This window comes from Calidris pugnax, unplaced genomic scaffold (genome assembly GCF_001431845.1).
Source record: "Calidris pugnax isolate Ruff unplaced genomic scaffold, ASM143184v1 scaffold56, whole genome shotgun sequence".
NCBI classification, from domain to species: domain Eukaryota; kingdom Metazoa; phylum Chordata; class Aves; order Charadriiformes; family Scolopacidae; genus Calidris; species Calidris pugnax.
The window spans coordinates 18,609,519-18,635,169 of record NW_015090839.1 but is presented as its reverse complement, the minus strand read 5'-3'; the positions used below and the strand labels follow the sequence as shown (position 1 = coordinate 18,635,169).

The following is a 25,651-nucleotide window of genomic DNA, read 5'->3' as shown; positions in this document are numbered from 1 at the left end:
TGACATACAAATATATTCAACAAAAGGAAAGGTTGGGTTGTTGTTTTTTTTTTTGGGGGGGGGTGTGTTTGTATTAGGTTGGGGTTTTGTTTTGTTTCATCCCCCACATGGAATTTAGGGGTTTTGTTTTGTTTCATCCCCCACATGGGGGGGGATGTTGTAACGGGATGTTGCAGGATCCAAAACTCTAAGTTCACAAAGGGGTTAGGCAACCTCCTGGAGGATAGGTCTACTGGTTCTCTACCAAACTAGGTACAGCCACTGCTTGGGAAGTCCTTTGACGTCTGACTACTGAGAGCTGGTAAAGCATGCTAGGAAACTTTTTACTCTTTGTTCTTTCTCGCCTATTACCGGGTCCTGTGAGACACAATGTTGGACTAGCTGGATTTGGGTGCATTCTTGTGCTCCTGGGTGACTTGTTTGTCTGAATCACTCCTGAGTTCTGTTCTGCAAGAAAGTCTGAAAGAGTCTAGAGCCTTGGAAGGGGGTAACAGTTCAGTGCTTTGGGTGTCTAATTTGACATTCAGTGTAACTTTTCAGCTGGAGTGATCTGGATTATTGGTCTGGAACCAACTTTTCTTCTGTCTGGCCCAGCAATCCAGCTATTCTTCCCACAATAAGTTGCCCTGGCATCAGTTGTTAAAGTACATTGAATGTGAGAGAAGGCTGATGGTGTGGACATTTGCATTTGCTGCAGCCGAAATTGTCCCAAGCTGAGCTGAGTTTGTTTCTTACTCTTTCCCCTTTCTTACTGGTGGGAATGCATTGCAGAGCTACCCTTATCCTTGTGGTCCCTATTGTCCTTTGTGTCTTCTGATATTACTGACTCAGCCCCTTCCACAAACTCTCCCAAACTGATATCTAATAACCAGTGCTGCCTAAAAGCCCTTAGGTATTAGTTGCTGTGCCAATACTTAAACAGCTGTTTGAAGACTGATATTTCTTAGTGCTGTCCAGGGAGTCCATAACCACGGATTCTGTCAGAAAGAGGGTCTGCCACCCTTATGGGAAGAAGTTTGGGAGGTGGGAGTTAAAAACAAAACAATTTGGAGAATAAATTATGATATTCCTTTTTGCTTACATACACATAATATATTATCAAATTTGTGAGTGGTTTTTAGGAGCTATCCTGTGAACCAAGAACTTCCTTTCATCCACAGAGACATCTCCAGAGACACTAAGAGAAACAGTGTCTGTCATCTAAACTACCTTCCTGATAACAAGCTAATAATCACAGCTACTGAAAAAACAGACCCTTTCTTCTGCACATGTAACCTGAGTGTATCTTGATGGTCTCCCACAGACACCAGAAAAGATTCTATTGAGAGCATTTTGATTTCTCTATTTCCTGTTTTCTTCCACGCTACGTGGCTGCTACTGCAGCCCCACAGTTTTTTTTCTTTCTGAACACTGTACCTAACCATAATCTGGCACACTGGTTATTTCTTATATTTTGGCACACTGGCTGTTTTTTATTTTCCTTCAAAGCCTAGGTGCTGCTGATAGATTTGACCAAAGCAAATGGGGCTGGCTGAGCCTTAAACTAATTTGCTGATCTAAGAATAAACTTGTTCAAAGAAACCATTTATTACCACATGGCCTCTGTGGATCGTGTATCGTGAGACCTTCCAACTGTACTCGTGGCAGGGGGAAATAGCCAAGGAACTTCCAGAAGTTGAGAAGCAAGGGACAGGGCATGGAAGCCCTGCTCCTTTCAGCTGACAAGGATTCCTTGAGGAGGGAATCGTGACAGAGGAGGAGGTTTTTGATCCTTCTCAAAAAATGCCTCTTGTCATATTCTTCCCTGCCACGTAACACATAGATAAAACCTTTTAGAAGAAGAAAAAGCAATTCATAAACAACCATTCCCAGAAGTGTGATACCTTTGAAAGCCAAGGCAGCATTCTGCAACAAAAGCAAGATAGGCTCTTGTACAGAGCCCTAACCTGCTGTTAGGTCCCTGTTGGATTTTTGGTCAAGAGGGGCCCATAATGATTCATTGCTGATTTATCCATCCCTTGTTGCTCTAGAATCTTAACAGAAAATGCCCCACTCTCTAACCTAAATAGCATATTGCTTGTCATTTAATCTATGTGAAATCAAGAAGTAACCTTCTGAAGGCTGTCTGCTGTTTTGGTTTTGTATCTGTCCATTTTGTTTGTGTTGGGTTCTTGTTTTGTTGTTGTTTTTTGTTCTTGTTTGTTTTGTGGTGTTGTTTTTTTTTATAAAAATGAAAGCACAATACAGTGAATTAAATGGATCACTGAGGTAGTTGTGGCACTTCTGCAAAAGCCAGTTTGACCTGCTTTGACCACCTGACTCCAGTGCATGACTTTGCTGCCACCTTCTCTGCCAGTCCTTCCAGCTGAAGGATCTATCAGCTGCAGAACAGTAGGAGCAGGAGGGGCTGTGTCTGAGAGCCCCTAGCTGGGGATAGATGCAGTACAGCTGCACAGATGAGCTTTTTCTCCCTAAACAGGTGCTCAGCCTCTGTGGACGAGGCAAGTTAAGGTAACAAAAGCACTCTCCTGTTCTGCATCTGAATTTGGATGCTTGCCGGGGGACTTGATGCTACTCAGAGTGTCTGCCATGCTCCAAGTAGCTGTTCTGGCAGAGTTGGAAGTAGGGTTGTGCTCCCTGCTCTGAAAGGAGTGACTCAGGGAATGGGGTGAGGTACAAGAGGTTTCACTAGATGGGTAATCACAGCGAGGCATCGCTTCCAAAACACCTATGTGATAGATGTGTATGCAATACAAAACTGCTTTCTAATATTTTGCTTTGGACTTCTTGATGCTTCAGAAACTTCAAAATTTGAACAGGAAGTAATCACTCTCATTAATCTTGGGAATCCTGAAGCCAGCTGTGTTTTCAGTGTTGTTTATTCCAATTGCATAGTTATAATATTTTTCTCCTTTTTTTTTTTTTTTTGAAGGTAAGGAATGAAGAAGACTTTATTAAGAAACTGGACTGCAGTCCTGATCAGCATCTAAAGGTAGTGTCCATCTTTGGGAACACAGGGGATGGCAAGTCTCACACCCTTAACCACACTTTCTTCTATGGCCGGGAAGTCTTCAAGACGTCTCCAGCCCAAGAGTCTTGCACAGTTGGAGTCTGGGCAGCCTATGACCCTGTCCGCAAAGTGGTCGTAATTGATACAGAGGGCCTCCTGGGGGCCACTGTGAACCTGAGCCAGAGAACACGGCTGCTGCTGAAGGTCCTGGCCATCTCTGACCTTGTCATCTACCGTACTCGTGCTGACAGGCTCCACAATGATCTCTTCAAATTCCTTGGTGATGCCTCGGAGGCTTATTTAAAACATTTCACCAAGGAGCTAAAAGCTACCACAGCCCGTTGTGGCCTAGATGTTCCTCTGTCAACTTTGGGTCCAGGTGTCATCATCTTTCACGAGACTGTGTACACCAAGCTACTGGGCTCTGGTGAGTAGGCAGTAAGAAACTGAATTACCATGTACTAAATGCTCTCTATAAATGACCAAGTTGCATTGAATATTCAGCGTTCTTTGCTACCATGTAAAAGATGTGGTTTAGGTGTTGCTCTCACTTGTTCCAGTCTGGGAGCCAGGCTATGGAAATAGCAGAGCATTCCTTGATGGCTATCTGACTACCTCAGATCAGCTGCAATAATCTTCTTAGCCAGCTGGACATGGGCACTGACTAGTCCTGATGTGAGTCCTGCCAGCCGTAGGAGGGGTCATTGTACAAGATCATGAGTATGAGTGATATGGCAGACGAAGGTGAAAACTGAGACACTCTGGGATTTTGGCAGGGATATGGAGTATCCTGTTGCAAAAAACCTTAAAATAAGACTCTATGTAGAAACTAGGATGAGCAAGAGGAATGAAATTGATGAACTTGAGTACTTCACTCCCTAACTTCACTCTACTTCTTAAAATTTTGTGGACCAACATTGTTCTGAGGTTGGAACTGAGATTACGGTGGCACAGAGCTGATGGTTTGACACCACTTTTCTCTGTGCAGGTATCTGATATGGCCAAAGCAGTAGGCCTGGAACACGATTATTCCCATCACTTTCAGCATTCTTCATCAGCACTTTTAACTTGGCTCATGTCATACTGGATTACACGTATTTAAATTGTGTATTTTATTTGTATGTCTGAGTGAAACACAGTGTCCTCTGGAAGCCATGGCACGTTTTGGTTTTGACTATACAGGGATCTAAATTTCTTCTCCTGGCCCCACTTTTTCCCATGTTTCAGAAGGCATGATGAAACCTGCCTTCGTTCTGTCCGTTTCTGATGCTTTGATGAGCAAGAGCCCCAGTGAAGGGCCTGCAGTGGCTGAGGCTCAGCCCTACTCTCTGTGAACACCTGGGAGTCTTCTGCTGTGTAATACCACAGCAGCTCCCTGCTGATGCATTCTCATTTTTGCTTTTCTAACCAGTGATAGCTTGAGCCAACAGAAACTTGTGGTTATTATTAGAGTGACTTCTTAATTAGTTTTAACTTACCTGTCAAGGCAGTTCCTTGTCTCACATACCGATTTGCCGATTAGCTACGCAGTTTCGTAGAGTTGTTGAAATTTGCTGTTTCAGCAGGTTGGATTTAGTGACCCATAATGGTAGTTGCACCTGTGTGCAAAGTCAGGGTAGTAAAAAAATTATATTTTAATGATCACTTCTGATCATGGTAGCAACAGGAAAGAAAGATCTTAACATGTGGATTTGCAGCAGGCTGTAACCATCTGTCTCGATGGGTAATTGAGATAAGCAAGTTTATGTAGTGTTAGGGCAGGGAAGAAGGGGTCTGCTTTATTCTGAAATGTACAGCAGGTACTGGGAAGCAGGCAGCAGAATGTGGTCAGCTCTACGGAATCTGAACCTGATGTGCCCACTTCTGAAATGCTTCACTGTGTACAAAGGGTTAATAAAGGTTTGGTTTTCCCTTGCTATAGGGTTGGCTTGGAGAATAAGCAGCCCATGTAAGGTTCATGACCTCCACCTATCAGGTGCTAGGACTAGCTGTACTAAGTTATGGTCTGGTGAGAAGAACTAAAAAGTGTGTTGACATGAAGTTTCCTTATATTATGTCATAAATTGCTGCTTTTTCTGGGTGTCTGCATTTCCAAACCTAGATGTTTCTGGTTTTACCTGTGGAACTGGGTCTTAGAATGTAAAGATGTGTATCAAGAAGCAGAGGCTTGCTTTTGGAAACTGTTTGTTTCTTTTTCCTTCTTGTAAAATGTAATGGTAACTGCATTCCAGATGTATTAGAAGGATTAATTAGGAAAACTAGAACTGTGTTGCATATGAAAGCACTGTGTAATTTGGATATTATTTTAAACAATCAGTTGTTTATACTCTTATACTGATACTCTTACATGTAGATCATCCTTCTGAGGTTCCTGAGAAGCTCATTCAGGATCGGTTTCGGAAGCTAAGCTGTTTTCCTGAGGCTTTCAGCTCAATCCACTACAAGGGAACAAGGACATACAATCCTCCAACAGATTTCTCTGGACTTAGACGAGCTGTGGAGCAGCAGTTGGAGAACAATACTACTCGGTCACCTAGACAGCCTGGGGTTATCTATAAAGCACTAAAAGTAAGTGGAGAAGAGTTCATCACAATCTTGATTTGTGTCGCTATCGCTAGTAACTGCCAAGTTGCAGCCAATGAAGGTAGAGCATGTGAACCAGTGACGCAGACTTGCAGGTGTCTGGACATAAAGCAAGTCTTCCATGACGATGGAGATTTTTGTGTAACAGCCAGGCAGGCTGGGTAGTTTCTTTACTTTAAAGCAAGCAAGCACCTTAGCAAAGACCCTGACAGGTCAAGAAAAGTTGAAGAGCAAAATGGAAAAAAATTCAAAAAAAAAAAAAAAAAAACTGAACTGGGAAGAAACTGACTGGGGAAGAAAAAAAATAACTGATCTCGTGAGTGGTGAGCACTTAATGACAGTGATTTACAAAGAAGAGGCCCAGAAGGGAGTTATTTGGGAAATGCCTAAAGATGGCCTCAGCACAAGAGGAGGGAATGCAAGAGACTTGGAGGGAGTTAATGGTTGGCAAAAGCTAGCACTGAGTGTAGTGTAACCCAAGGGCCAGGAGGCAAAAGGGAGGAAGGACATGTGCTGGTAGCTAGGAAACAAGATGGGATCAAGCCAAATGATGTATCATTTAAGAGGTGCAGCATCAGATCACGAGAAGGCTGATGAAGAGGAATTGGAGAGAGCAGCTGGTGATTTTCTTAGAAAGTTCACCTTGCTAGGATGTCAGAGGGATTTTCGAGTCTTCCAATTTGCAGTCTGTCCTGCATGTTTCTGCACATTCCAACAGCTGTGACTAGTGGTAGCAACAGATGATTCCAGCTGCTCTGTGTTTGTGGTAGCTGAAGCACAGAGGGAAGTATCAGGGTGGCATGTACGTAGTTCCTTGCGCTAGGGAGCAGAGAGGCAGCAAGGGGAAAACAGCTGGAATAGCTAATTCCAGTTTAATTTCTAGGACTTTATTGCAACAATAACCAACTAATCCAGTTTTGGATATAGTTTCTCCTGTACTTAAATTCATGACCAGTAAAGTGCTTGCTGTGTTCAGATCACTACTGACTACAAATTAACATTTTTTTAATTCATTTCCTGAGGACACAAGGCTTGCTAGAGATCTATGTCCACCTCCTCTAATTTTTGAAGCCATTGGCCAGTATCAGTCAAGCTTGAAAGAGCTCTTAAAACTAATTACCTTGAAATTTTGTGAAATCAGATGTCTTTGTAGACATCTTATCTGAGGTGAGAGATACAGGCATGTCTGTGTGTATCTGCAGTCAGCCCTTGTTAGAGAGCAGAGATGCTCCCTCCCCTGCTCCCTGGGAGGGGAGAGGGAGGAAGGCAGGCAGCCACTATAGTAACCTCAGCTGTAACAGGAATTTCAGTTCAACCTTGTGCCTTCAGAGATCTCCATCAAGAAAAACCCTAACCATCTGCTTTGTTCCAGTGCTTACTTTTTTTCTTTTTTTGTTTTTAAACACCAAAAGAACTGAAAAAGTTCTGCGTGCCAAGGCTAAGGACTGACTTAATCTAAGAACAGATGCTCCCAGGAGAGGGAACAAATCCCTTTGTTGCAGTCTTGCGGTTTCACTGGAGAAGAGCAGTTGTTCAAGGGGCCAGAGTAAAGCTCAGGGCAGTGCTTTTGGAGCAGAGGGGCAAAGAATGTGTCCTCGTGTACTGAGAGAAATGACTGAGTTTCCTTCTGGACGTTTCCAGAATGCAAAGCCCTTTTAGCAAGAAGCCTGCTATTTTGGGCATGGGTTGTATGCACGGAGGTGGATGCAATCTTCTACCACCCATTTCTACTATAAAATTCAAAGTAGGGGCAAGAGGAGAGGAAAAGAGTAAGTATCTTTCATGCATTCATGTTACTTCCATACAAGTGCAAAATTCTTTTTGGGCTTGGTTTGTAATCCTTGTCTTGGTTTCCAGGTTAGTGAGACATTATTTGTTAGCTTTGTACTCTTTGCCTCTCCCTCCAGTGGAGGAACCCATGCTTTTGCTTGCAAAAGTTATTCATAAAATTTTTTGCATTGCTCTCAGTCCCTTACCATTTCATTCTTTTCTGTTTGACAGGCTCTAAGTGACCGGTTCAGTGGGGAGATCCCCGATGACCAGATGGCTCACAGCTCTTTCTTTCCAGATGAATATTTCACATGCTCCTCTGTGTGCCTCAGCTGTGGGTAAATAGATGAAAAATGCACCCTCATCCTTCTAGAAGATAGTGCTGCCCTGGTCTGCAGCCATAGAATGTAAAGTTTCTGTGACATCTTGACACCTGACATCACCTGTCATCAACTAGTACTTCCAGGAAGAGTTTGCTTGAAATTCAACTCTTACGTGAATCGGGCGGCTGTTATTGCCGCATCCCAGCTGGCTGCGTGTTCTTTGCCTGCTCTATTTTTGTGTATGGCTGCAAACCTGTTCTGCCCATATCTTTTCCCCAATGCAGACAGAGCGATAAGAAAGGAGTGTCTAAAGAAATCCCCTGAAATTTTTGATGATGATTTTTCCTGCTGTTTTAATTACCTAAACAGTATAAACAATCCTGAAACGGACATCACGGGCCTGGGGTGTGTTCAGAGACTAGATTTAGTGGAGCCCCAAGTTTTGTTGGAGTTTGGCTTGTAGATCTCTAGGAAGAGCTCAAAGATTAAGCCTGGAAGAGCAGTAGATGGCAGTCAGTGCTCTGAATCTGTGAGCTACTGCAGCAGCATGATGTTATAGCTGATTATACTTGTGGAAACATTTTCTCTCAATCGTGATATAGCGCTATGTTCCTGCTCTTATATGCTCATTAGAGAATTTCTAGCAGTTCCTTGCAAAGGCTGTGATGTTAATTCTGTCCTGCTCAATTTCCAAACTTGGTTAGTCCTTCCTAAAATTCTCTGTGAAATTTAAATTGGCTGCAGTGATCACTTCCTGCACTGAACTGTTGTGTGGCGCTGCTTTCTGCTGTGAAACTGTTGCTACACCTCCTTCCCAGGAGCCTGCCTTTCAGTGATAAATGATGTCACTGCTGGTTGTGCAGTTGTGGAAATGGTTTGGGGTTACAATGCCTATACAAATGCAAGATAGTAACAGAAATGAACTCTTGGTGACAACTGTCTCGTAATTAACGGCATCAACTCATGGCTTGCTTTTGCATACTCAGGTGTGGCTGTAAGAAGAGCATGAACCATGCAAAGGAAGGAGTCCCTCATGAATCCAAAAGTCGATGCAGATACTCTCACCAGTATGATAACAGAGTCTACACTTGCAAGGTGAGTAGTGACACAAGAACAACGTCTGAAGAATGGAGAAGGAAAGGATGTCCCAATAAATAAGGAATATCGCAGGCGTGTGCCCAATTTGTTGCATTTGTTCAAATGGCAGAGGTGCTCAAGGCCTTAACAAGAAAAATTGATCCCCATTGAACTTGTACTTTTGCTTGGAGAGGTCATCACCTCTGCGTGCTGTGCGTCATTTGCTAGCTAAACTGTGGGCCCAGCTGCTGTGGAGACCATTGTATGTGAATTATATGCTTAATGTGGCCAAACAGCTGCAAACCTGGAGTCTGGGATTCCCAAGTATGCAGTTTTAATGGAGCCTTTGTGTTACAGGCCTGTTACGAACGAGGGATGGAGGTCAGCGTGGTGCCAAAAACCTCTGCTTCCACTGACTCCCCTTGGCTGGGCCTTGCCAAGTACGCCTGGTCAGGGTGAGTGCTGCAGCAAAGATCTCTCTGCTCTCTGTTGCTTCTACACTGCCTGGTGTGCTGGGCTTCCTGTACCTCACTGAGATGAACCATCTTCTTCTTCTGCAGGTATGTGATCGAGTGCCCCAACTGTGGGGTGGTGTACCGCAGCCGGCAGTACTGGTTTGGCAACCAAGATCCCGTGAACACTGTCGTGAGGACAGAAATTGAGCACGTCTGGCCAGGGGTGAGTCTGGTTCCTCGATGGTCATTGTGCAGCCACACACGTGTTTATGTTGGTGCTTCTGGACATCGATGGAGAAAATGGCTTGGCTTTCATTACAGCTGGTCCCTGTCTTTGCTGTTAAAAAGAACCTTTTCAGGGGCCTTCAGTCATCTTTTGGCTGTCTTGAGAGGACTAAGTTGCCAGTTGATGAACACTTTGTGTGAATGGTACAACATTAAAATGTACCCCTGTGTTTCAAAGCAGGGCTGGTGAATTTTTTTTCTCCTGCTTGCCCTCTAGTTTAACTGGAGCAGTGGGTTGCCATCTGCATCTTAAAAAAAAAAAGTTTCCCTGTTTTTGTTCTAAAATGAATATCCATTTCGTTCCAGACTGATGGATTTCTGAAAGACAACAACAATGCAGCCCAGCGTCTGTTGGATGGGATGAATTTCATGGCACAATCAGTATCTGAACTTAGCCTGGGACCCACAAAAGCTGTGACCTCCTGGTTGACAGACCAGATTGCCCCAGCTTACTGGAGACCCAACTCTCAGATCCTGGTAAATAGCAGCTGCTATAGAGAAAAGCTTTGCATAGCTAAACCCCCTTTTCCTCCTCCTTTAAGTAATATGGTATTTTGCAGACTGCAAATGCTTCTTGTTTTATAGAAGCAAGTCCTCCTACAATTTTGAGAAAAACAAAATGCTTTCAGCTCTTCCCGTTCTTGACTTAGCCAGAGAAAGAATAAACAGAGACTCTGCCCAGCCCTGCTAAAGAGACTGTTTCTCTCTATTTTTTGTGAGCTCCTCTCCCAGCAGTGTCACAGAAAATCCTGGCTTGTGTCAACTTGCTCTTCAAAGCAAAGAATCAACATCTTGAATATGGCTACTGTGGTTGATGATAATATTTTTATAGTTGCAGAGATTAAACTCTGGTTTCATACCAGGTGCAAAAAAACTGGCCCCAACAATTCAACTAGGAAGGGGTTCCCTGTGTATTGCAGGAAGCAGATACTTCTTCAGTTAAAACTGTCTTCTGAATTCCTACCCCCCACAAAGATCAAATACCCACCATGATGTGGCTGTAATTATGTGTGATTGTGAGTGAAGGGATCACAGCAACCTATTGTCTTAACCACTGTACCTCTGCCTGTCTGAATCTCCTCCCTGGGGTAAAGCTATGGGGCTGGTAGCACCCAAGGCTTGGGTGTAACTGTATTTTTCACAGTTCCAGTCTGAGTCTTGCCATCCTGGGATTCTGCTCTCTATTTTTCCATTAAGGAAGATCAAACTAACAGGTTTTTCTTTCTATGTTGTTCTGATTAGAGTTGTAATAAGTGCAACACGCCTTTTAAAGATAACGACACTAAGCATCACTGCCGGGCCTGTGGAGAAGGCTTCTGTGATGGCTGTTCTTCCAAGACCCGTCCAGTGCCTGAGCGAGGCTGGGGACCAGCACCAGTGCGCGTGTGTGACAACTGCTATGAAAACAGGGGCATCCAGTTAGGTAATTTTGAGTTGATTGTGACAGAATTATCCCTGGGCAATAAGTTAAGTCTGAAGGCTTTGTCCCTGGTTTCTGGATCACAGCCATTCCCATCGGGTGTAGGCAGAGTTGTTCAGTCTGGGCTTTGGCGCAGAGTTTTTAGTAGGGAAGCTCAAGAGCTCAATGTCTTTTGGCAGGAAGATGACCCTTGCAACAAGCCACCAGATATTTGACCCCCTGACAAAATTATTTTCTAACTGGATCTTTTCCCAGCACCTGCTGATGGTGTGGAACTAGTATCAGAGCAGGGATGCTGCTGTTTCAGCAGCAGAGTCTGTATTTTGTCCGTTATTGCTCAAAGGAAATTGAAAACTCTGCAATCCAAGATTGGGGGTGGGGGAGATAAAGGCTGAGGAGAGGCTCCAGGCTGCCTTTTGGGTTTGCTGCTGGTTTTTACTAGTATAAACTAAGTGAAACTTGGCAGGAATTGCACTGGACTTAAGAGTAAAGAGCTCAACACTTGTGTTATGCAGATGTGGCTGAGCTGCCTTCAGATGAAGAAGGGGGGACGCTTATTGCCAGGAAGGTGGGGGAAGCTGTGCAGAACACGCTTGGAGCAGTGGTGACAGCCATGGACATTCCCTTAGGTGAGCTCTGTTCTCTTCTGATGGATTATTATTTTTTTTGGCTAGAGGCATTTTTGTTTTTGCAGAACAAAATGTCTGATTAAACTTCAAGCATTTGTGTGACAGGCTGGCGATACCACTGCTGGTTGAGAGTTCTACAGCCCCCTGCACCTCTCTCACTTGATGCTTCCTCTTGGTTTTCAGCACATTGTTTCTGCAGTTCATACCTTCTCTGTTCTCCCTGTTGTGCAAATCCGTGTGCACAAAGCTGTGGGTAATTCATGCTCCCCGATGCACCGTTGTAGTGACCTGCCAGCTGAAGTTCCCTAAAGACTGGCCAATTAGAAAGCATTTTGTCAGGTCTGGTTGTCTTCCAGAGATGCTGAGTGCCTTTTAAGTGTGTTCATGGATACTGCTGGCACTTGGTACTTCTGCAGGGGCGGGGGGCTGAGAATCTGAAGCTGTCCAGGTTGGGATGGGAGAGTAATCAATAATGTGACCTTTAGTGGTGAGCTCAGTACACTGAAGGTTGCTGCTACCCAGCACATAAAAGAGCAGTTCAGGTATGTCAGCAAACACTGTGTGTTTGATTCTTCTGTTGTTGGACCTGACTCATTGCACAGATCATCATTTCCACTGCTTTGCCTACAGCATGTCCTGCCATCACCCCTGTGGGTGTTTGTTGTCTGACTCAGTGAAAGGCAGGATAAATCCCTTTCTCGGTTCGGACAGTACATGTGTTTCTGGAGAATGGAATGACCATGAGCCAGCAATGTGCCCTTGTGGCCAAGAAGGCCAACGGTCTCCTGGGGTGCATTAAAAAGAACATGGCCAGTAGGTCGAGGGAGGTCATCTCCTCCCTCTACTCTGCCCTGGTGGGGACACACGTAAAATACTGTGTCCAGTTCTGGGCTCCCCAGTTCAAGGAGGACAGGGAACTACTGGAGAGAGTCCAGCGGAGAGCTACAAAGATGATCAAGGGAATGGAGTGCCTCTCTTATGAGGAAAGGCTGAGAGACCTGGGTCTGTTTAGCCTGGAGAAGAAAAGACTGAGAGGGGACCTCATCAATGCCTATAAATATCTAAAGGGCAGGTGTCAAGAGTGTGGGGTCAGGCTCGTTTCAGTGCCTAGACAAGGGACAACGGACACAAACTGGAACACAGGAAGTTCCGTCTCAATGTGAGGAAAAACATTAGTGGTGAGCTCAGTACACTGAAGGTTGCTGCTACCCAGCACATAAAAGAGCAGTTCAGGTATGTCAGCAAACACTGTGTGTTTGATTCTTCTGTTGTTGGACCTGACTCATTGCACAGATCATCATTTCCACTGCTTTGCCTACAGCATGTCCTGCCATCACCCCTGTGGGTGTTTGTTGTCTGACTCAGTGAAAGGCAGGATAAATCCCTTTCTCGGTTCGGACAGTACATGTGTTTCTGGAGAATGGAATGACCATGAGCCAGCAATGTGCCCTTGTGGCCAAGAAGGCCAACGGTCTCCTGGGGTGCATTAAAAAGAACATGGCCAGTAGGTCGAGGGAGGTCATCTCCTCCCTCTACTCTGCCCTGGTGGGGACACACGTAAAATACTGTGTCCAGTTCTGGGCTCCCCAGTTCAAGGAGGACAGGGAACTACTGGAGAGAGTCCAGCGGAGAGCTACAAAGATGATCAAGGGAATGGAGTGCCTCTCTTATGAGGAAAGGCTGAGAGACCTGGGTCTGTTTAGCCTGGAGAAGAAAAGACTGAGAGGGGACCTCATCAATGCCTATAAATATCTAAAGGGCAGGTGTCAAGAGTGTGGGGTCAGGCTCGTTTCAGTGCCTAGACAAGGGACAACGGACACAAACTGGAACACAGGAAGTTCCGTCTCAATGTGAGGAAAAACATTTTCTTACTTTGAGGGTGCCAGAGCCCTGGAACACGCTCCCCAGCACATAAAAGAGCAGTTCAGGTATGTCAGCAAACACTGTGTGTTTGATTCTTCTGTTGTTGGACCTGACTCATTGCACAGATCATCATTTCCACTGCTTTGCCTACAGCATGTCCTGCCATCACCCCTGTGGGTGTTTGTTGTCTGACTCAGTGAAAGGCAGGATAAATCCCTTTCTCGGTTCGGACAGTACATGTGTTTCTGGAGAATGGAATGACCATGAGCCAGCAATGTGCCCTTGTGGCCAAGAAGGCCAACGGTCTCCTGGGGTGCATTAAAAAGAACATGGCCAGTAGGTCGAGGGAGGTCATCTCCTCCCTCTACTCTGCCCTGGTGGGGACACACGTAAAATACTGTGTCCAGTTCTGGGCTCCCCAGTTCAAGGAGGACAGGGAACTACTGGAGAGAGTCCAGCGGAGAGCTACAAAGATGATCAAGGGAATGGAGTGCCTCTCTTATGAGGAAAGGCTGAGAGACCTGGGTCTGTTTAGCCTGGAGAAGAAAAGACTGAGAGGGGACCTCATCAATGCCTATAAATATCTAAAGGGCAGGTGTCAAGAGTGTGGGGTATTATTTTCTAACTGGATCTTTTCCCAGCACCTGCTGATGGTGTGGAACTAGTATCAGAGCAGGGATGCTGCTGTTTCAGCAGCAGAGTCTGTATTTTGTCCGTTATTGCTCAAAGGAAATTGAAAACTCTGCAATCCAAGATTGGGGGTGGGGGAGATAAAGGCTGAGGAGAGGCTCCAGGCTGCCTTTTGGGTTTGCTGCTGGTTTTTACTAGTATAAACTAAGTGAAACTTGGCAGGAATTGCACTGGACTTAAGAGTAAAGAGCTCAACACTTGTGTTATGCAGATGTGGCTGAGCTGCCTTCAGATGAAGAAGGGGGGACGCTTATTGCCAGGAAGGTGGGGGAAGCTGTGCAGAACACGCTTGGAGCAGTGGTGACAGCCATGGACATTCCCTTAGGTGAGCTCTGTTCTCTTCTGATGGATTATTATTTTTTTTGGCTAGAGGCATTTTTGTTTTTGCAGAACAAAATGTCTGATTAAACTTCAAGCATTTGTGTGACAGGCTGGCGATACCACTGCTGGTTGAGAGTTCTACAGCCCCCTGCACCTCTCTCACTTGATGCTTCCTCTTGGTTTTCAGCACATTGTTTCTGCAGTTCATACCTTCTCTGTTCTCCCTGTTGTGCAAATCCGTGTGCACAAAGCTGTGGGTAATTCATGCTCCCCGATGCACCGTTGTAGTGACCTGCCAGCTGAAGTTCCCTAAAGACTGGCCAATTAGAAAGCATTTTGTCAGGTCTGGTTGTCTTCCAGAGATGCTGAGTGCCTTTTAAGTGTGTTCATGGATACTGCTGGCACTTGGTACTTCTGCAGGGGCGGGGGGCTGAGAATCTGAAGCTGTCCAGGTTGGGATGGGAGAGTAATCAATAATGTGACCTTTAGTGGTGAGCTCAGTACACTGAAGGTTGCTGCTACCCAGCACATAAAAGAGCAGTTCAGGTATGTCAGCAAACACTGTGTGTTTGATTCTTCTGTTGTTGGACCTGACTCATTGCACAGATCATCATTTCCACTGCTTTGCCTACAGCATGTCCTGCCATCACCCCTGTGGGTGTTTGTTGTCTGACTCAGTGAAAGGCAGGATAAATCCCTTTCTCGGTTCGGACAGTACATGTGTTTCTGGAGAATGGAATGACCATGAGCCAGCAATGTGCCCTTGTGGCCAAGAAGGCCAACGGTCTCCTGGGGTGCATTAAAAAGAACATGGCCAGTAGGTCGAGGGAGGTCATCTCCTCCCTCTACTCTGCCCTGGTGGGGACACACGTAAAATACTGTGTCCAGTTCTGGGCTCCCCAGTTCAAGGAGGACAGGGAACTACTGGAGAGAGTCCAGCGGAGAGCTACAAAGATGATCAAGGGAATGGAGTGCCTCTCTTATGAGGAAAGGCTGAGAGACCTGGGTCTGTTTAGCCTGGAGAAGAAAAGACTGAGAGGGGACCTCATCAATGCCTATAAATATCTAAAGGGCAGGTGTCAAGAGTGTGGGGTCAGGCTCGTTTCAGTGCCTAGACAAGGGACAACGGACACAAACTGGAACACAGGAAGTTCCGTCTCAATGTGAGGAAAAACATTTTCTTACTTTGAGGGTGCCAGAGCCCTGGAACACGCTCCCCAGAGAGGTTGCAGAGTCTCCTTCTCTGGAGATATTCAAAACCTACCTGGATACGTTCCTGTCCAGCTGCTCTAGGTGAACCTGCTTTGGCAGGAGATTGGACTAGATGGTCTCTGAGGGTCCCTTCCAACCCCTGTAATTCTGTGATTCTGAATGTTTGGTTTGGTGACTGTGGTTTTTTTTGGCCACAGCTGCAACTGAAGGTAGGGAAAAGCAAATGTCTCAACCTCTGGAAGAGCCTGAGTAAGGGAAGATGCCATCATTTAAGCAGAAACAATCTGTCCCGTTGAAGAGAGGCAGAATAGCCTCAATGGCTACCCATTGCACTGAAGCATTGTCAGTTGGTCTTCTCCATAATGGCAGTGGTACGACTTGGTGTGTGATTACTTCCACTGGAGTATACATTGACATGCTCATGTTCATGAATTATTTTCTTCTCCCTCTTTCTCATCCCCCCCACCTCGCTTCCTCCCATAGGTCTGGTAAAAGATGCTGCCCGACCTGCATACTGGGTCCCAGACCATGAAATCCTGCATTGCCACAACTGCCGGAAAGAATTCAGTATCAAACTCTCCAAACACCACTGTCGGGCCTGTGGCCAGGGATTCTGTGACGAGTGCTCACACGACCGCAGAGCGGTTCCCTCTCGTGGATGGGATCACCCGGTCCGAGTGTGCTTTAACTGCAATAAAAAGCCTGGTGACCTTTAACCCCAGGCTCTTCTCCAGATCTTTGCAATTCCTTATGTTCTCAGGGTTACAAATGAAAACGTATGGTCTCCCTTTCACCTCTTAACCTGTTACAGCCAGAGTGCATGTTTCCAGTGTCTGGCCTCCTCTCGTGTTATATCCATCTTGGAACGCTGGGAATGAGCTTACGTTCAGCCTCTAGGTTTTAATTTCAAATTAACTGGGGAAGGGAGGAACCTCCCTTGTAAATGAGCAAACCAAACTTCAGTGTATTTTATTCCAATTAAAAAAAAATATATATCTATATATATCTATCTATGTATAATTTAGTATATTAAGAATGCGGTTGGCTAATGAAGCTTTGAGTATTCCTAGTTCAAATGATGGATGGTGGTGTTCCTTATTGTATTGGATCAGGCTTATGGCCTTTTGATTCTTCTTTTGGAACGTCTTGCTGATCACGATGTCCTATGAGGAAGGTTTGGACTCTGTGCTGCCAGGAAATCTCCAGTGTTGATGTGCGAATCGCACCTGGTAATTCAGCCAGCCCTACATCTGGAGGTGCTGTACTTCTGGCCATGGAAGATTAAACCCAGATTCATTAGTGAGTTTGTTGGAACTGTGATACGAGCGGTGTGTTGCAGTGCAAGAGGTATCAAGTTGAAATAGAGACCCCTGGCAGAGACCAGTAGAGCTCTGAAAGGTAAAGCGAATCATATGGCACAAGGCAAAGCACTCTGATTTTGCCGTTTCAACTTCAATACAAGATCAAAAGGTAGCAGGGGCTTGCTCTCCCTGACAATGTTCTCATGTACTCAGGTTTTCTTCAAGTTTCTCTGCCAGCTTGTTGCAGTTAGAAGTCTTGTCCAGAGCAGAACAAGAGAACAAGTTACGTAGGCGATTCTGAGATACAAAGTTTGAGTTGTTTGGGTTGTGATGACTTTTCTTTTCCCCGACTTTTTAAGTGACCCCGGAGTCTATGGAGCCTCTGTGTTCTCAGATGTGGTTGCATAAAGACTGCACAGATTTGACTTACTTTTTTTCTAGTACTACGGACTTACAAATCCACCTGGAAAAAAATGGGAACCTTTCTTCTTTGCTCCTAGCAACTGGCACTCACTGGACTTCATCCTTTTATTAAAGGACTGCAATGAATTCACTGATTTTATTATCAAAACCACCACTTAACCTAACTAATGCTGTCATCTACTGCGGATTTGTGGTTCCAGTTATAAGAAGTAAGAGACCATTGTGGATTGAACTGCCTAAGAATTCTTCCACCACATGAGAGCTGTCTCCTTTTGGAGTGGCTGGAGTTTGATGCAATGTCCTGGAACTGTGGTATTTTTTTCCCCCCCAGCTTATTAAATGTGCTCTTGTGTAGACGAGTGCCCAACACCCTGTTTTAGGACTGTGTAATTAAATTAACTGCTATAAAAGACTTTACCTTCTGAACAAGCGTACTGACTTTTTTCCTTGTAACACGTGGTTCTCACTTTGTCTCTGAAAAGAACATACTCACAAAGGGATTGTCCCTTCGCAACCGCATCCAGCCTGCACACGGAACTAGACCTGGAAGACATTCCACGACACCTTCAGCACTGGCCCAGTTTACTGGGGCATGTCGAGTGTTTTTGTAAGCAAAGTCTGCCATAAAGTGACAGCTGCCCAAGGGAGGGCACGAGTAGGTAGAAATCCTCTCTCAAAAGACATTCTGCACATCCGGCATAATTCTGTGCTTCAAAGTATTTTTATTTTTTTAATGGGTGAGCGATGTGTTCTTGGTTTGTAGGCTGTGCCCTGTGTGCCGTTTATGCATGTAGCTTTACTACCATGTTAATGCACAAAGAGAAAGCAGCCATGACATTCCTTGTATAAAATCTTTTGGCATCTGTTTCAACGACTTGTCTTGAGTTTTTTTCCTTATCACAGCCAGAATTACGATGCAGTCAAAGAGAAAATATTGTATAAATATTTTTAGTATATATATATGATGTTAGTAACTTGGCACTTGTATAAATATTTTTAGTATATATATGATCTTAGTAACTTGGCAATGGACTGAGTCCCCTCTTGATTGATTATCCTGGAGCTGAATCTTTTATGCTGTTGCTCAAGGAAGCAAAATCTTATGTGGTGCTTAAACTGCAGCAGGGTTGGTGTTACTCTTTCTGGGCAATGTTGAGAGGGTTATTTGGGTTGTTTTCCAAAAGGAAAAAAAAATATATATCAGTAAGGTTTAAGTTCACTGCTGTTTTCTGTACACAAGAGCTTTTAATTTTTCTGATAGTATTGAGTGCTGTGAGTACACGGAATATAGAATATGTTTAATTAAATGGATTAGCTATTTCAAGGGGATAGATGCATATTTTAGCAGAGCCCAATGCTATTTTGTATTAGTACATTAGAAAAAACAAAAGGGCTAAATGATGCCTGTGGACAGAAAGCTCTATGGGAAACTTAAATGAAGGAAATAAAAATCTTGAAAAGAAAATCACTAAAGCAAGTAACTGGGGAGCGTTCTGTGCTTGGGGTGGGACAGTCAGAAGAGAAAATATTGTATAAATATTTTTAGTATATATATATGATGTTAGTAACTTGGCAATGGACTGAGTCCCCTCTTGATTGATTATCCTGGAGCTGAATCTTTTATGCTGTTGCTCAAGGAAGCAAAATCTTATGTGGTGCTTAAACTGCAGCAGGGTTGGTGTTACTCTTTCCAGAATTACGATGCAGTCAAAGAGAAAATATTGTATAAATATTTTTAGTATATATATATGATGTTAGTAACTTGGCACTGGACTGAGTCCCCTCTTGATTGATTATCCTGGAGCTGAATCTTTTATGCTGTTGCTCAAGGAAGCAAAATCTTATGTGGTGCTTAAACTGCAGCAGGGTTGGGGTTACTCTTTCTGGGCAATGTTGAGAGGGTTATTTGGGTTCTTTGTTTTCCAAAAGGAAAAACAAATATATCAGTAAGGTTTAAGTTCACTGCTGTTTTCTGTACACAAGAGCTTTTAATTTTTCTGATAGTATTGAGTGCTGTGACTACTTGGAATATAGAATATGGTTAATTAAATGGATTAGCTATTTAAAGGGGATAGATGTATATTTTAGCAGAGCCCAACGCTATTTTGTATTAGCACATCAGGGAGGGCACGAGTAGGTAGAAATCCTCTCTCAAAAGACATTCTGCACATCCGGCATAATTCTGTGCTTCAAAGTATTTTTATTTTTTTAATGGGTGAGCGATGTGTTCTTGGTTTGTAGGCTGTGCCCTGTGTGCTGTTTATGCATGTAGCTTTACTACCATGTTAATGCACAAAGAGAAAGCAGCCATGACATTCCTTGTATAAAATCTTTTGGCATCTGTTTCAACGACTTGTCTTGAGTTTTTTTCCTTATCACAGCCAGAATTACGATGCAGTCAAAGAGAAAATGTTGTATAAATATTTTTAGTATATATATGATCTTAGTAACTTGGCAATGGACTGAGTCCCCTCTTGATTGATTATCCTGGAGCTGAATCTTTTATGCTGTTGCTCAAGGAAGCAAAATCTTATGTGGTGCTTAAACTGCAGCAGGGTTGGTGTTACTCTTTCTGGGCAATGTTGAGAGGGTTATTTGGGTTGTTTTCCAAAAGGAAAAAAAAATATATATCAGTAAGGTTTAAGTTCACTGCTGTTTTCTGTACACAAGAGCTTTTAATTTTTCTGATAGTATTGAGTGCTGTGAGTACACGGAATATAGAATATGTTTAATTAAATGGATTAGCTATTTCAAGGGGATAGATGCATATTTTAGCAGAGCCCAATGCTATTTTGTATTAGTACATTAGAAAAAACAAAAGGGCTAAATGATGCCTGTGGACAGAAAGCTCTATGGGAAACTTAAATGAAGGAAATAAAAATCTTGAAAAGAAAATCACTAAAGCAAGTAACTGGGGAGCGTTCTGTGCTTGGGGTGGGACAGTCAGCTTGAAGACAAGGGTTAATCCTAGCAGCAGAACCTGTGAGGGTTTTATTACTAAACCCCTAGGAGAGATGCTTCATGTGCAAGGGTATGGGCAGTATCTACCCTGAGTGAGTCTTTGCAAAACCTGCCAGCAGTTAACAGCAACCTTGCTGGAGCTCTGCAACACCCCAAACTGTGAGTGTATCACAACAGCAGCACGAGACAGGTCTGAGGCTCTAACGCAACTCCTGTGCGAAAATCTTGTCTGTTTACGAGGGCAGGGACAGGAGGGGATCTGGGCAATGTTGAGAGGGTTATTTGGGTTGTTTTCCAAAAGGAAAAAAAAATATATATCAGTAAGGTTTAAGTTCACTGCTGTTTTCTGTACACAAGAGCTTTTAATTTTTCTGATAGTATTGAGTGCTGTGAGTACACGGAATATAGAATATGTTTAATTAAATGGATTAGCTATTTCAAGGGGATAGATGCATATTTTAGCAGAGCCCAATGCTATTTTGTATTAGTACATTAGAAAAAACAAAAGGGCTAAATGATGCCTGTGGACAGAAAGCTCTATGGGAAACTTAAATGAAGGAAATAAAAATCTTGAAAAGAAAATCACTAAAGCAAGTAACTGGGGAGCGTTCTGTGCTTGGGGTGGGACAGTCAGCTTGAAGACAAGGGTTAATCCTAGCAGCAGAACCTGTGAGGGTTTTATTACTAAACCCCTAGGAGAGATGCTTCATGTGCAAGGGTATGGGCAGTATCTACCCTGAGTGAGTCTTTGCAAAACCTGCCAGCAGTTAACAGCAACCTTGCTGGAGCTCTGCAACACCCCAAACTGTGAGTGTATCACAACAGCAGCACGAGACAGGTCTGAGGCTCTAACGCAACTCCTGTGTGAAAATCTTGTCTGTTTACGAGGGCTGTTCTCCAGGAACTTAAATTACTCACCATGAAATTGCATTTGGTCAAGGTGATAGCGTGTCCTTTGGATCAACTGAGGTTTCTGTAACATTGGTATTTCAGTAGTCAAGATCAGCTCACTGTGTCGGTAAGATAATGAATTCAATTGGTGTGAGGACATGGCACGATAAGAGCATGTTCTGAGTTACAGAATTAACATTGGTATTTCAGTAGTCAAGATCAGCACACTGTCTCGGTAAGATAATGGATTCAATTGGTCTGAGACATGGCACGATAAAAGCATGTTCTGAGCTACAGAACGAAGCCAGCTCTCTGATGTAAATGTCTTGCCAGAAAAATGATGTCAGATTGGTTATTGGCAGATGAAGCAGCCTCTGCACCTCTTCTCATTAGCAAATGCTACGGAAAACACCTAGTGAAATAAGAATCATGTAAATTAACTGATGTGCAAATATATGCCCCAGTGAAAAAAATATTCCTCACTCAAAGCACCACAAAATGAGCCTAGATTTGTGGAGGAAAAAATGTCTGATGTGATTGCTCTATTCTGATGGATTTTTTTTTTCCATTGTGCATACCTACACCAACTCAGCATAAAGATTCAACGATTGCTCTATTCTGATGGATTTTTTTTTTTCCCATTGTGCATACCTACACCAATTCAGCATAAAGATTCATCTTCGAATAGGATTTGTGGGTTTTCCTCTCCTCTCGTGAAGCAGATATACATGAAATTCATATAGGTGTGCATGCTCTTGGGCCAGACTTGGCTGGAATGTCGATACCAGGTGCGTGTTGTCCCTGAGACTCGCAGCTCTGGCAAACAGATGGCAGAACAGCAGGGCCCTAACACGTGGCTATTGTCAGGGCAGCAGCAGGCTGCTACATGTAGCTACTTGCACAAGAACAACTGCTTTGTCTTTCAGTCTGTCCCCCCACTCTGTTCTCCCCCACCTCCTATTAGTTTTCCTGCTCCTGCATCCTCCTGCCCAGTTCCTCTTAGGGGAAGTTCTCACTGAAGGTCTCCAAGGTGTCCCGTATGTTCCTCCCTGTGTCACTTGTGAATGGGACCTTTGGCTCTGTTCTGGAACACGTGACCACCCTCGCTGGCTTTGGATGTCAACAAGAGTTTATTCATTGCAATAAACATCATCATTCCTGTAGGCCTGCCTCGCGTTCATGCCGGTGTCTGGCTGCTGGAGCTGTGCTGGGACGCTCACAAATTCTCCTGTTGCTTTGAGCAGCCTGGGCTGTAACGTTGCAGGACTCTGGCTTCCCACCTGGGCTCACAGACTTTGCTGCTCTACAGCTTTTTGCCTCCAGCATAAGCAGCCTGGGGAGGTTTAAGTGCTATTATCACACTATTTTGCAGCCTCTCATTTTCATGTTTCATTGTCAACTGATGCTGTCACTCACTGTAACTCCACATTTTGTGGCATCGTCCCTGCATTTGATTTATTCTGATGGCTGTAATAGAATTTGGCACCAAGAGATACATCTTTGCCTGCCAGTAATTTGAGCACAGAGAGTGATTTGGACAAGTGATAGAACTGTCTGTTTCTTTGTTGTCTGTGTGGCATCCCCACCCCCTGCTTTAGCTGAGCTCTCTTTATGGTAAAGCAATGTTGACATGTATATTCTGTCAGTCACAGCACATAGTATGCCTTAAAATGTTTTTGTTCCTAGTGCAGGCACATCAACAGTGAAATCATGGCAATGCCAAAATAAATAAAAACTTACTATGATGGCTTTCAAAATCAACAGTATAATGTGACAAAGACAAAGCTAAACTAGAATGGCAGCTACTCAGTTATCTTAAGCTGAATTTAAAGCATGTTCAGCTTTGTAACTTCATTTTTATTGGACATAACTAAAGCAAAAAATAAAGTAATACAGATACAAGTTATATATATATATGTAAAAGTCCTCATGTAGGAAATGTCTCAATTGTGGCATTACAGAAATTGTAATGTCAAGAATACCTGGAGATTGTGAAACACTGATTTCTGACATTTTGAAAAGCTGCCTTAATCTCTCTGGTTCTGCTTAAAAGGCAGTTTTTTTACAGCACCGCTGGAGAGAAGCAGTGGTGTATGTATGATAATGTACAGATGATGACTTGTCAGGAAGGCATCAGAGTGCTTCACAGTACCACGGTATTAATAGAACTGCAGATAGGAAAGAAGTTGTTTAAACAAGAAAAGGCAGGTGAAGGTGATCTTGATTATATTTTCAGACGTTACCTAAAATGGTTTATCAACTTTGTGCCTTGGCTTCCATTTTTGAAACATGAAACTAATTTGTAAAGTGCTTTAAATAACATCTAACATCTTTGAACCCCAGCCTCTCTCCACAGAACTCCTGTCTAGAAACTTGACAGCTTGGTTCAGCTCACATTATAGGTAGTATACACAGCATACACAGTATGTGCGAGCAGCCACCAGCAACTGAAGGTTTGGGGACCGAAGCGGAGTTGTCCACTGCTGGGTTATAACTTTTCTGAAAGCAGCTACTGTTAAAGAGATGCTAAAGGGACATCTCAAGACTATGTGCACATTCTGGTTCGAATTCTCACTTCCTTGCAACAAATGCTTAATTTTCTAGTACTGTTAGAAAAGGTCCCTATTAAGCTCCAAAAAAAGTAAAAATGCCAGAGTGAAACTGTGACTAGTAAATTGGTTTTTTTTTTAGCCTCTTATCCAGATGAATACTGAAACTAACAGAGGAGGAATGACCACGAAGCCACGTACTGCAGTAAGTCAGGGTCAACAGAAAGACATAAGCCCCTGTCACCACAGAACACCCAAAAGAAGTCCCCTCCCTGCTTTAGACACTTGAAGTTAAAACCATAGAAGTTTCTACCTGCTATGTCCAAGAACCTCACGTGAACTAAAGGATTTTATGTGGAAATAGTCTTTTTAATCAGGCTTGAGAGCTGAGTAATAGAAGCAGGGTGTATGGAACAGTCCAAGGGTGAGACTGTGGCTTCTGAAGCAATCGTGTTGATGGGAAGGACCAGGAATCTGGCCAGTGAGGAGAGCCTGGTGGTCCCCTTTGAGCCTTGCTCCAGGGGGCAAAAGAGACCAAACAAATTGTGCTGCTGGATGAGGGATGCCGCAGCCTGTCTTGGGGTGCAGTTTGGCCTTGCTGAAATTTCCTACTAGTTCAGAATTTGCTGAGAAGCTGAGGCAAAGAAATACTGTATTTTGACAGTGTAGCAGAGGGTAAGAGGGCTGCAGTTCCTTACTTTTTAGCTGCCTTGCGGCCCTAGCTACTGCTGCAGAGTGAAATGGTTGATTTAGCCACAGCCTGCAGGCTGTTTGCCACCAAAACCAAATTGCCTCTCTTCTTGCCCTGCGTCCCCTCTCCTTTCATACTGTTCTTGCAGGCTTAATTAGAAGTGTTGGCTCCAAGAGCACCAGTTGGGTGAACGGGTTTGTAGGGACATGTGTGTGCGTTTGGCTCCTGGAAACAACAGAAAGCAAATGAGTATCTTTTGTTTTAGGAGCTTTGCCTAGAAGGGAACGCAGAAAATGAACTGTCTCCAGTTATGTAAGATGCCTTCCCACCACAGACCCCAGTTTGCATTTCCCACGGTAACGGGGCAAAATTGTGTGCACAATGGTCTTGTTCTTGCAGAACAGGCATTACTGGAGTTAACAGCACTGAAAAGTGTTTAAATGATAATTTAAATTTTAGAATTAATCCTGATTTAAGGGAGCTCATGGTCCTTGTGGTTTGCTACCTGCAAGTGTCTGAACCACACGTTTACTAGCAATAACATCAATGTAAAGGATGTTCCAACTGAGTTGGATGTAACATTGTTATCAGAAGTCACATTAGGAGTTTGTGGTGGGATGGGGTTTGCTACGTTTCCTATTTCCTGAACAGATGATTAATTAATAATGCAAACTGCAAATCAGTCAATGCAAATGCTTTTGAAAGTTTCCTGCATGTATTAATCACTGTGCACGCAACAGAAAATGTCCCAAGTTAACATGATTAATCAAGACAAATTGCAGAGTATTTTCCGAAATGGAAAAGAAGACAGAGCCAGGAGTGTGATGACACTGGCCAAACTGGTCTCTTGGTTCCCCAAGAGCAGCAGAGGGAATAAGAGCCTGCAAGAGGCACTTACCATCTGAGGAGAACAGGGGAACCTTGGTCTTAGAAGGCAGCTCTGTGAAAAGGAGAGGCAGCACAGGGTAGGCTGTGAGCAGCATCCACCTGTTCTGGGTGAGAAAGGCAGCTCTGCAGAGAGATGCTACAGCCAGAGGCATCAGGGGAGCTGTAGCTGTAAGGAATTCACAGCTCAACCTGCCTGCAGGGAAACAGGAGATGGCCCTTAATGTGCTTAATGGGATAGGAATGGGATATAGGAAAGATTGGGAGTTTTGAACGTATACTCAGACAGGGAAGAAACTCTTCTGAATATTT

The 25,651-nt window shown here is 43.9% G+C and overlaps 1 protein-coding gene across 2 annotated transcripts in view; it reads left to right on the top strand.

The window, feature by feature from the left end:
* The window catches only part of ZFYVE1 (zinc finger, FYVE domain containing 1), a 30,481-nt gene extending 12,248 nt beyond the window's left edge, over positions 1–18,233 (top strand). The window contains exons 4-13 of one of the 2 annotated variants that reach the window (XM_014941711.1): positions 2,933–3,437; positions 5,364–5,578; positions 7,595–7,701; positions 8,673–8,781; positions 9,121–9,218; positions 9,324–9,441; positions 9,810–9,980; positions 10,746–10,926; positions 11,439–11,552; positions 16,122–18,233. In XM_014941711.1, coding sequence (XP_014797197.1) covers positions 2,933–3,437; positions 5,364–5,578; positions 7,595–7,701; positions 8,673–8,781; positions 9,121–9,218; positions 9,324–9,441; positions 9,810–9,980; positions 10,746–10,926; positions 11,439–11,552; positions 16,122–16,354 — 1,851 coding nt within the window. In that variant the 3' untranslated portion in view covers positions 16,355–18,233. Of the gene's footprint in view, positions 1–2,932; positions 3,438–5,363; positions 5,579–7,594; positions 7,702–8,672; positions 8,782–9,120; positions 9,219–9,323; positions 9,442–9,809; positions 9,981–10,745; positions 10,927–11,438; positions 12,010–16,121 lie in introns of those variants that run through there. The other variant, XM_014941710.1, reaches the window with a different exon arrangement.
* Positions 18,234–25,651: the final 7,418 nt, after the last annotated feature.